The sequence below is a fragment of the Hemicordylus capensis genome, chromosome 5 (assembly GCF_027244095.1).
Source record: "Hemicordylus capensis ecotype Gifberg chromosome 5, rHemCap1.1.pri, whole genome shotgun sequence".
NCBI classification, from domain to species: Eukaryota; Metazoa; Chordata; class Lepidosauria; order Squamata; family Cordylidae; genus Hemicordylus; species Hemicordylus capensis.
In genome coordinates, this window is record NC_069661.1 from 235,219,903 (window position 1) to 235,232,076 (window position 12,174).

At 42.9% G+C, this 12,174-nt stretch overlaps 1 protein-coding gene across 4 annotated transcripts in view; it reads left to right on the plus strand.

The window, feature by feature from the left end:
- The window catches only part of DDX11 (DEAD/H-box helicase 11), a 54,675-nt gene that overhangs the window by 13,487 nt on the left and 29,014 nt on the right, over positions 1-12,174 (plus strand). For all 4 annotated transcript variants that reach the window (XM_053255284.1, XM_053255281.1, XM_053255283.1 and 1 more), the window contains exons 6-11: positions 3,391-3,442; positions 5,050-5,157; positions 7,110-7,197; positions 7,985-8,190; positions 9,160-9,312; positions 9,435-9,481. In XM_053255284.1, the coding sequence (XP_053111259.1) occupies positions 3,391-3,442; positions 5,050-5,157; positions 7,110-7,197; positions 7,985-8,190; positions 9,160-9,312; positions 9,435-9,481 (654 nt within the window). The remainder of the gene's footprint in view (positions 1-3,390; positions 3,443-5,049; positions 5,158-7,109; positions 7,198-7,984; positions 8,191-9,159; positions 9,313-9,434; positions 9,482-12,174) is intronic.

Below are 12,174 nucleotides of genomic sequence, written 5' to 3' on the forward strand. Positions count from 1 at the left end.
CACATATCTCAGTTTGTTGGAAGTAGCAGAGTTGAGCCACTAGGCCTCCCCCTGAGGCTCTGGGTGCTATCCCAGCCTGCCTTGCCCTGCAGCCATTGGTCCTCACAGCAATGAAGGCAGCGATTGCCCTGGAACATAACATTGGTTCCAGAGGTTCAGAAAGAGCGTGAGTTCAGACATAACATGCACCTCACTAGGAGTAGCCCTTGGTATGTCAGCTTAAAATCCTGATTAAGTGCCATCAAGTTGGTGTCAACTCTTAATGACCACATAGATAGAGTCTCTCCAGGATGATCTGTCCTCAACTTGGCCCTTAAGGTCTCTCAGTGGTGCATTCATTGCTGCCGTAATCGAGTCCATCCACTTTGTTCCTGGTCATCCTCTTCTTCTCTTTCCTTCAACTTTCCCCAGCATTATGGACTTCTCAAGTAAGCTGGGTTTTCGCATAATGTGTCCGAAGTATGAGAGTTTGAGCCTGATCATTTGTGCCTTGAGTGAAAATTCCAGATTGATTTGCTCTATGATCCATTTTTTTGTTTTCCTGGCTGTCCATGGTATCCTCAAATGTTTTCTCCAACACCAGAGTTCAAAAGCATCAATACTCTTTCTATCTTGCTTCTTCAAAATCCAGCTTTCGCATCCATAGAATGTCATGGGGAAAAACATTGTCCCAACAATTCTAATCTTTGCAAGTATAGCCATGTCACGGCATCTAAACTTCCTTTCTGAAACCTTTATTGCAACCCTACCAAATGCTAGTCTACGGCGTATTTCTTGACTGCTGCATCCTTTACTGTTGATGGCCGATCCTAAGGCTCTGGTTGCTGTACTTGTTGTCATTAGTTCAGTCTTCTTCACATTTAGTTGTTGTCCCATTTTTTCACTGTACTCCTTGCCTTTCATTACTAGAGCTTGCACATCATTCACATTCAAAGCTATCAGTGTGGTGCTATAGATATTTCTTCCTCCAGCTTTACAACCACGCTCATCTTCTTCCAATCCAGTTTCTCTCAGTATATGTTCAGCATATAAGTCGAATAAATAAGGAGAAAGTATACAGCCTTGTCTTACTCATTTGCCAATCTGGAACCAGTCTGTTTCACCATGTTCCATCTGGACTGTGGCTTCCTGTCCTGTGTATAGGTTCTGGGACACCCATTTTCCTAAGGATATTCTACAACCTGACATAGTCGATGCAATCCAAGGCTTTTCTGTAGTCAATAAAGCACATATTGACTTCTTCTTGGTATTCTTTGGCTTTCTCAGTTATCCAGCATGCATCAGCAATAATGTCTCTTGTTCTGAGCCTTTTCTGAAACAAGCTTGAAAATCTGGCATTTCCATTTCCATGTAGGGCTTTAATCTGCATTGGATGATCTTGAGCATTATTTTGCTAGTATGTGAAATTAAGGCTATTGTGTGATGGTTTGCGCAATCTGTTAAGTCTCCTTTCTTTGGTATGGTTATGAAGACTAACCTCATCCAATCTGTTGGCCACTGTGTCATTCACCAAATTTGCTGGAGTGCTGATCTAACTTCATCTTCCTGTACTAGAGGTTCTCGCAAGTAGGGAATATCTTCTAAATCTAGAGTATCTTGGATGTTGATTTTCAGTATACTTCTTCCATCTCTGTTTGATCTTCTCTGAATCAGTTACTATCTGTTCTTTGGCATCCCTTAACATACCAATTTGAGGTTGGAACCTCCTTCCGAGTTCAGAGATCTTTTGGAAAACTTCCCTTGTTTTTCCTTATCTATTTCCATCCTCAAGGTCTTTACAGATGTCATTGTCTTCTTGTCTCTTCTTTACAGTTGTCTTCTTGTCTCTTCTAATGCCGCCACCCCCACCCTGCTGCCATGATAAGGCAGCATAGCAGGATGGAATTTTTTTAAAAAACCTTACACATTTTATTTATTTATTTAGAATATTTATGCCCCTCCCCTCCAGTATACTACTGCTCAGAGCAGCTCACAACAATAAAATAGATACAAAGTAAAATGAAACTAATAAAATTAACTAAATTAAGTAAAGAGTCAGGCTAAAACCACAATCAGATTTAAGTTTCTAATTAAAAGTTATTTTAAAAGCTAAAAATTGATAATTATAATAACTAAAGGACCTACCAGTTATAACCAAAGATGGAGCATTAAAAAGCCTCTTTAAAAAGATGTGTGTTTAGGTGTTTTTTAATAACACTGAGGGAGGGATTTTGGTGAAGCTCTTCAGGGAGGGTGTTCCAAAGCTAAGGGGCCACAACTGAAAAGACCTTGTCTCTAGTCCCCATCAACCAGATCTCTGTTAGTGGCGGGGCCATGAGCATGGCCTGAGATGATGAGCGGAGGGCCCTGGTAGGTTCATATGGGTGAATTCAGTCTGACAGGTACCCCAAGCTGTGTAGAGCTGTGTAGAGCTTTAAAGGTGAAGACCAGCACCTTGAATCTAGCCTGGAAGCAGACCGGTAACCCAATGAAGTTGCTGCAGGATGGGTGTGACATTTATGAAGTGACTTGCGCCCACGAGCATCCTTGCAGCGGCATTTTGGACCACCTGAAGCTCCTGGACCATCTTCAAGGACAGCCCCACGTAGAGCGCATTGCAGTAGTCCAATCTGGATGTTACCAAAGCATGAGTGACTGAGGTCAGATCCAACTTATCCAAGTAGGGTCGCAGTTGGCGTTGTCAGCCATAGCTTGTGAAAGACACTTCTGCTTGTAAAAGACACCGTCGCCACCTGCGCCTCCAAGGACAATGTCAGATCCAGAAGCACCCCCAAGCTTCAGACTTTGTCTTTCAGAGGGAATGTGACCCCATCCAAGACCCGATTTACCTCATTACTTAGATTATCAGTTCTACCCAGGGCACCTCCCTTTTTTCTGGATTAAGTTTCAGCTTGTTTGCTCTCATCCAGTCCAGAACAGCCTCCAAGCCCAGGTTCAGAGCATCCACTGCCTCCTTGGTGTCTGCTGATGTAAAAGATAGGTAGAGCTGGGTGTCATCAGCATATTGATGACACTGCAGCCCACACCCATGGATGACCTCTCCCAGAGGTTTCATGTAGATGTTAAACAGCATGGGGGAATCTCAATTTCAGGCCCCAAATGAACCTCGGCTTTATTCTTGGCTTGGGTTCAGACAGTCACAGTCAAGTTTGTTACTGACTTTGCAAGTAGATTCCACATTATGTGTGAATCTGCCCATTGTATCTCTTAAATGTGCAGGAGTTAGGAGCTGGTAGGAAGGTGCTGGTTTTACATTGCCTCAGTCCATATGCCATCTTAACATTGCCATTTAGCAAACTTGCCTGAGAATACAGTTTCAGTGCTTCATGTAATAAAAAGTGTTCTGAGAGCTCCTGAAAAGAGAACCTCCCTTCTGCTTTTCCCTCTTAGGTTGCATGAAGAAGAGGAGGAGGAGGATATTGAAGAAGAGCATGTAACTAAGGTAAGGCCTGAAGGAGCATCTGCTTCCTCATCCAGGAGGCACAAATGCAGAGTGATGGTTGGCTATTTCAAGAGCTGCCTTTCCCCTACCTCTTTCATCCCAAGGCACACTTGCGTAAAAAAAAAAATTGTGGCACAATGCTCCCTCAACACGGGCACACTTTTTGTGGGGGGGGGGGGTATATTTAATTATTGGCATATTTTTTATTTTTGTTTTTCTCTTCCTTCCTCCTCCAGCCCAGCAGCATGTGTAGCTGCTGGGCACCAAGAGACCTAAGGAAGTGAGTTTAAGCTCCCCATGTTCAGGGTTAATTCGCTCACTCCCATATGTACCATAGGGACACATTCTTTTTGTTGCATTATTGGGTGAGTCAGTGTGGCACACCAGCCACTGTGGGAAACACCGTTGTAAAGTTATGTGGGGGAAATGCCATGGTGCAGGTTCACAAAATTCCTTATTCCCCATCCCACCTTTACAATTAATGTTTTTTTTCTTTAGAAGTTAATTTCATTGATCCATAATGATAGTTAACTGTGGTGTGCGTGTTTGTGGTGTTGGTGCAAGCATAAAATCTGTTGATGACTAAAGTATTATTATTATTTTTTTGCTGGTACTTTCAAAATACTTGACAATTATTAAATGATTAAATCCCCACTACCACCCCAGTCAGTCACTCATTTATTTCATTTATAATTACCTGATTCCTAAGACTCAGGGTGGATAACAAGATATTCTTATTTAAAACAAACAAACAGAGTTAAAATCCATTTTTAAAAATCTGGCTAACTCCCCACACCACCTCTATTTTAAGTCTAATCGAAAACACTGAAATAGTTTTTTTCCCTTCCCGAAGGATTCTCAGAATCAGGCATTAGTGAGCCCCCAGGAGGTTTACCCCTGCTAACTGAGCAGAGAGACACCTTTTGAAGTGGCGATTCTCTTAAATTTAGCAGGGGGAGAGCAACTGGCCCTATCCAGCCCCAGCACAGCATCCCTTCAGTGGCTGTTGCTAGTATCTGACTTGTGTTTCTTTCTACTACGACGACGACAAATATTTATATACCACTTTCCAACAAAAGTACCCAAAGCAGTTTACCTAGAGGAATAAAAAGATTAATTATGTGTTTATTTTTCTATGTAAACTGCTTTGAGAACTTTGGTTGAAGAGTGGTAGATAAATATTTGTAGTTCGAAGTAGTTTGGCAGGTGTTGCAAATGCCGGTGTTGCTGCAGAGGCAAGGAAAGAGAGAGCATAATCCTATAGAGACGCAAATTTTGGGTGGTATAAAAATACGTACGTTAAATAAATAAACAAGTAATTGCTGTAACATATGAAGCTGCCCTGTATCGAGTCAGATCATTGGTCCATCCATCCAGTCCTGTCTAAACTGACCAGCAGCTGTTCTCTAGGGTGCAGAAGCTTTCCCCAGCCCTCCTCCGGAGATGCTTTTACCTGAACATGTCAGGGATTGAACCTGAACCCTTCTCCCTACAAAGTGCCATGCCACTGAACTGCAGCTCCTCCCCTCAGTAGTAGCACCTCAGTTAGCCCTGAATGAATATTTTTCTGGCCCAAATTGTATTCATTTCTGTTTCCTCCTTCTCAGATTTACTATTGCAGCCGAACACACTCTCAGCTGGCCCAGTTTGTGCACGAGGTTCAGAAGAGCCCTTTCGGCAGGGGGACTCGGCTGGTGTCCCTGGGGTCTAGGCAGGTATGCAGCACTCCGACCTTCCACAAGGGAGCAGAATCGCTGCTGAGACTTCCTTTGGGGTGGGCTAGATCAGGGATTCCCAGATGTTATTGGACTTCAACTCCCATAATTCCCAACCAAAGGCCACTGGGGCTGGGGATTATGGGAGTTGAAGTCCAATAACATCTGGGGACCCAACGTTGAGAATCCCTGCTCTAGACCATGAGATGAAGACTTAAGGGTTGCCACCCAAACTGGAAATCGTGGGGTTTTTTACCCAGGCTTTTATGAGAGTGGTGTTTTTTGTTGCTGCTTCTGCTCTGTATTGTGTAACCATGGTCTTATTGTAAATCTTTTTTGAAACTTTTAAACTAGATTTGTATTGCAACTTAATATTGTTTTTAAACGTATTGTAAACTGCCTTGATAGTTTAATGAAAGACTGTATATAAACCTAACAATAAAATCTGCTGCATCCAATTGCTAATTCTCTCCCCCCCCCACCCCATACTTAACAAGAGAGAAACCATAAGGTGACACCTTCACATGAGATTTGTTCGCATGGCCATTGACTGGGTGGGCCAGGTGTCCTACCCAGCTTTGGGAGCTGTATGTGCAATTTCCGGGCATATGTGAGTAAAAAGCAAGAAAGGAGGCAGGGAGCGTGATCATCTGCTAAGTGGCAGGTGGGTAGGAGGGCACGCCCTACCCAGCTTCCATCCCCACGTTTTGAATGAGGTTGGAGGAAAAACTGTCCTACCCAGCTGATGCTTAGCAGACAGGCATGCTCCTTGCCTCCTGTCTTGCTTTTCACTTGCACATGGCAAAACACTGGAAACATACAGAGCTCCTGAAGCTTGGAAGGATATTTATCCTACCCAATTAACAGTTGTGTGAACAAACCTATTGTGTGTTTCCTTGCTCTCCTCCCTGAAGAGCTTCACCATGCTTGCTCCCTCATTTTTTCTTTCCAAAAAAACAATTCAAAAACACATCTAAAAGAGGCTTTTAAATGTTTTATCTGCTGCTTATGTCTGGCAGGTTCTTTCATTTTTCTAGTTCTTGGTTTTTAGCTTTTTATTGATTTTTTTAAAAAACTTTTAATTTGAAACTTTTTTAAAAATTGTAATTTTTATTTTTTATGGTTTTAGCTTGGCCTTTTGACTTTCTATTAGTCTTATTTTATGTTGTATTTATTTTATTCATGTTGAAAGCTGCCGTGAGCAGTAGTGTACTGGAGGTGCAGGATATAAATATTTCTAATAATAATAATAATAACTTGCCCCCCTGGAGTAGCTAATAATATGGGGAGAGGAAACATGTGACGTGATGGCATCTCAACCTGTCTCCCCCTTATTCAAAGTTATGGGGAGAGAAGGGGGAACTGGGCATGTCGCTGCTCTTTTCAGTGGGCATCCCCTGAGCTGCAACACGTCTTCTACTGACCTGGGGAAAAAATTGAATGAAACTTGGTGAAAGTGAAAGCAGTCTTGTTTTGTAATGGCACAAGGTTTGAAGTTGCTGAAATGTTTTCATTTTATAAATTCCAGCATGCAAAATGGGAAAATAAAATTAAAAGCAGTATATTCTTGAATCCAAATTCAGGGCAAGGGACGAGGAGTCTTGTCACCTGGGCATCATTCCTCTTCTTCCTCAAACCTGGTCCTTCTCTGGTCATTGCCACCTCCCTCAGTTCTCCTTCCTCAACTCCTTTTTTGATCATCTTAACTGGAAGTTTAAAAGGAGAAAGCATACAGCAGTATGCCACTGAATGCAGTTGTTGGAGAGCCATATGTCTCCCTTGTGGTATGCCAGTGTGGAATGCCCTTCATCTTGGAGCTGCTGTAATCTTTTACAGTGAGCACAGAAAGGACCGTTGTAAATTGCTTTCCCTTCCCTGCTCTGTTCTGAAGGAGGAGCACTTCATTCTCTCTTCGTATCTGACCTCTACTTTTGCCTCTCTCTTGGTTTCAGAATCTGTGTGTGAATGAGGAAGTGCGGCGCCTGGGAGCCGTTCAGCTCATCAATGATCGCTGTATGGAGATGCAGAAGAATAAATGTGGTATGGTGGTGTGTTCTGCTTGGTTTATGGAGGGCAGCAACTTGAATGATGCAAACTATCGGTTTGGGCCTGTGTGCTAATTTGCTGGTGTGTTTGTATGATCGGTTTTGCTGTGGTCCGATGACTAAATGCAAACCTTCCACTTGGTGTTTGCATTGTTCTTTAGTGGGATTAATTTTACTACTAATGAACAATCCAAACACAAAGCAGAAGGTCCTGTACTTGGCAATTATTTTATTTATTGCACTTTTAAATCCTGCCCTTCTTGAAAGAAACTTGGGGTGGCATGCCCATCCCCTTTTACCCTTGCAGCAACGCTTTGAGGAAGGTTAGGCTGGAAGGGAGTGATTGGCTGCCTGGGGTTGTCCGTCAGCATCCTGGTCAGTGGGGATATGAACCTGGGTTTTCCTGATCCAAGTTCAGCACTGTGTGTTTCACCAGTGGCTTGGTTGGTGCTGCTGCTTTAAATATATTATATAACACTCAAAAAATGCACACCTAATATTGCAGAGCTACAGGCTGGCTAGAAAGAACAAAAGGTTCTCTTCCTGAAACAAGATGGAAATTAAATACATGTAACTTTATCTGTTCATGTCCACCCCTTGCCACCTTTCCCTCTCCCATTCTTGCCCTTTTTCTCTACCTCTCTAAATTTTAGGCTGAAGCAGGGACCTCTTTTCTTCTTTCCTGCATTGTAAAGTGCCACATGTGCCAGTTCTACCTTGTTAATATTAGCGCTTCTTTCTGTTGGGTTCTCAAAACTCTCCTTTCTGACTTTTGCCTTCAGAGAAGAAGAGTGTGGGAGAGGAGGTGGAGGGCAAGAAAAAGCGGATGACACGAACGGTGTGTCCATTCTACTCCTATGAGCATATGCAGTTTCTTCGGGATGAAGTTCTAGTTGAGGTGAAAGATATTGAGCAGCTGGTGAATCTGGGGAAAGAAGCAAACGCCTGTCCATATTATGGCAGCCGATATGCCATTCCGGCTGCTCAGGTAAGCACATGGTGCTCTGGTCTTGAAGCGAAATTAGGCCTAGCACCAGAAAATAAACCATCCTACTTTCTGTTTTTCTCCAGTTTTGAATTCCTCAGCTAAGCAAGATGTGCAAAACACACTGGCTGATATCTAGACTAACAATGCATGCATGAAAAAAACTTTCATGTTTGTAAGCGTGGATGAGCTATTTCCCCCGATTCCTCACTTCCTTTTGTTCTCCCAAAGGTATGTCCCTGAGGGTCCCACAACTCTTAGGGACATATGTTTGGGATGTACAGAGGGCTGCAGAGGAAAGTTGGGGATCAGTGGAAAAAATCTCCCCTCTCCTATTGCATATTCAGGAGAACCCCTGTAATGCACGAAACCACTATTTTTACTGTGTAAAAAAGACACCCAGCCCCTATATCCACAGATACGAAAGAATTAAAAGCGGATCCTAGAGGGCCAGAAATGGCCACGGAGGTAATTTCCAACCGCCATTTTGAACATTTCTAACATTTTGTGTTAGGGAGCCATTTTGTTAAAAATAAAATAAAAAATACCCCCCCTTCAGGAACAGAACCCTTGAGAATAATGGGGTTCTCCCGCATAAAGCTTTCTTCCATGAATGCATCATTGGTCTGGATGTCAGCCAGTATGTTTTGGACACCTTCAAAACATAATGAGGGGAAATGACCAGTTTAGAGCAAATGTACATACAGGCTGCAAGTTTAATCAGTAGAATAATCTAGATGGTGAGGGCAAATCCTAATCTGGTGAGAGCTGCAGTTTAAGAGCACGCTGCTTGATCTGTCTGAGGCTCTCTTGGCTTTGATGTGTTACTGTGTCCTTACTTATTCACGGCTTTACATTTTCAAGTGTACCTCAAGAAAGCATAATGCATGAAGTGTCCCTTATTCCCCTTTGTTCCGCTGCTAGTAATGCAAGATTGAAAAGCGTAACTTAAAGCCCATTTCTCTCCTACAGCTGGTGGTGTTGCCTTATCAAATGCTGCTGCATGAAGCTACCAGAAGTGCATCTGGGATCAAGCTGAAGGACCAGGTGGTGATAATTGACGAAGCCCACAATCTGATAGACACCATAACCAGCATCTACAGTGCCCAGATTAGTGGTTCTCAAGTAAGTTAGGTCCGAAGGCCTCTCCTCTGTCACTTGTTTTGTTCCATTGAAGAGACCTCAGCTTCCCTTGGTGGTTTTTTTTGCAAGCCTTCTTCAATGACAATGTTTTCTTTCCATTGTAGTTGTGCTGTGCCCATTCCCAGCTGCTGCAGTATATGGAGAGATACAGGTGAGGATCCGGACTTGTCTGTACATCCTACAAGACCTTCTGCCAAGTAGAAGACTGTTGGCAATAATGTGTATTTCAGCTGCATTTGTATTGCTACGTATATTCCAGCCTCCTGGAATGGAGGTTGCACGGCCAAGAGGGACCGTGGCTCTGTAGAGCGCATGTTTAGCATGCAAAAGGTCCCCGGTTCAATCTCTGGCATCTCTCTCCTCCTACAAAAAGCATCTGTGGTGGTGAGACCATGGAGATCTGCTGCCAGTCAAAGTAGGCAGTACTGGGATGGATGGACCAATGGTCTGATAGGGCATTCTTTATTTATTTAGAAGATTTGCTGCCCTGCCTTTTGAGGCTCAAAGGCCTCACAATGTTATAATAAAAATACAGTTTTAAGCATATTTAGTAGATGATAATATTACAGCAATAAAGGATCCCAATTAGGCAGCAGGAGATTAAAAACCAACAGACGGTATAAGGCAGATCTATCTGTTCATAGAGGAGTTTGAAGGGAATATGACTTCCATTGTCACCTTTTTTTCTTTATTAGTCTTGTGGCCTCTCTAGGGCCCAGTATGCAGAGCTAGGTACAGTTAGCGGTAAGAGTTCACCATTGGTGGCGTCATTTTAAAAGAATTTTTATTTATTTATTTTATTTATTTTTGCATTTTTATACCGCCTTTCGTTAAAATATAGCCCCAAGGCGGTTTTAGTCACACACTCGGAGAAGTAAATCAGAGTTATGTCCCTTCTCTGACTAATACTTCACAATACCTAATACAGTGCTTTAGATTGCATGTGAAGCACGTTGAATGCTCTCCCATTGCTGGTTCCTGCAACAATTCCATAAGAGAGATCAGCATCGTTATTTCCAAATAACATTTGCAGATAATTTTCAGAAGTCCAACCCGTGCAGTGCTGGGCTTCTGAGCATTACAGCAGTGTGTGAAACCACAGAGTAGTGGCATTGCTGTTCTGTAACTTCTAAAGGGTACCATAGTGGCTTGACTGGGGCCATTTTCATTCATCCAATCAATCAATCAATCCATATTTGTAGACCACCCCAAACTTACATCTCTGGGCGGTTTACAACAACATAAAACAAATTTAGACAAAAATTAAAACATTAAAACAAATTTTAAACCACAATTCTAGTTAAAAAGCTTGGATGAACAAATGTATCTTTAAAGAGCTTTAAAAAACTATCGGAGATGGTGGGGTTCGTATATCAGCAGGGAGCGCATTCCAGAGTCTCAGGGCGGTAACAGAGAAAAGGCCCGTGCCCGAGTAGCCGCCAGACAGGCCAGTGGCAACTGCAGATGGACCTCTTTGGAAGATCTCAATGGGTGATGGAGCTCATGATGAAGAAGATGTTCTCTTAAATACCCTGGGTCTAAGCTGTCACTTAATGACTTGGGGGGGCAAGATTTGGATTTGGGCTTTCCTGGCTCATGGCTAACAATCTTGGTCAGTGAGCTGATTACTGGTAGTGTTGTCATCAGGAAAAATCAGACATGCGAACTGAGAAAAAGCTCACTTACAGAAAAGGTGGTGAGATGCTAATTGGCTGTATATAATATTGACTTGCCACCACTGGAATAACACACAGGAAGAGAGGAAACGGCTTTATACTGAATCAGACCATTGTTCTATCTAGCTCACTGTTGTCTGCACCAGGGGTTCCCAATCTGTGGTACTCCAAATGTTGCTGAACTACAATTCCCATAATCCCTAGCTGCAATAAATTGTAGCTGGGGATGATGGGAGTTGTAGTTCATCAACATCTGGTGTACTGCAAATTGGGAACCCCTAGACTACACTGACTGGCAATGACTCTAAGATTTCAGACAAATCTTTCCCCCAGTCCTACCTAGAGAGGTCAGCAATTGAATGCGGGGCCTTCTGCATGCAAATAAATGCCCTACCACTGAGTCCTAACCCCAGCCTTACACTCCCTTCATGAACCTTGCCAGTTGTCACTGAGCTTCCCATTTTAGCAATATGTTGTATCAGGATCATTGGGAAGGGGACTGAAAATAAAACTGCTAATATTTTAATGCCCTTATACAAAACTATGGTACGGCCACACCTGGAGTACTGTGTACAATTCTGGTCACCACATCTAAAAAAGGACATTGTAGAATTGGGAAAGGTGCAGAAGAGGGCAACCAAGATGATTAGGGGCCTAGAGCACCTTTCTTATGAGGTAAGGCTACAACACCTGGGGCTATTTAGTTTAGAAAAAAGACTGTGGGGAGACATGATGTTGTTGTTCTTTATTTTATTAATTCGATTTCTATACCGCCCTTCCAAAAATGGTTCAGGGTCTATGAAATCATGATAGAGGTCTATAAAATCATGCATGGTGTGGAGAAATTGGAAAGAGAGAAATTCTTCTCCCTCTCGTATAACACTAGAACCAGGGGTCATCCCATGAAATTGATTTCCAGGAAATCTAGGAACAAAAAACGGAAGTACTTTTTCATACAACACATAATCCACTTGTGGAATTCTCTGCCACAAGATGTGGTGACAGCCAACAACCTGGATAGCTTTAAGAGGGGTTTGGATAACTTCATGGAGGAGAGGTCTATCAACGGCTACTAGTCGGAGGGCTATAGGCCACCTCCAGCCTCCGAGGCAGGATGCCTGTGAGTACCAGTTGCAGGAGAGTAACAGCAGGAGAGAGGGCATGCCCT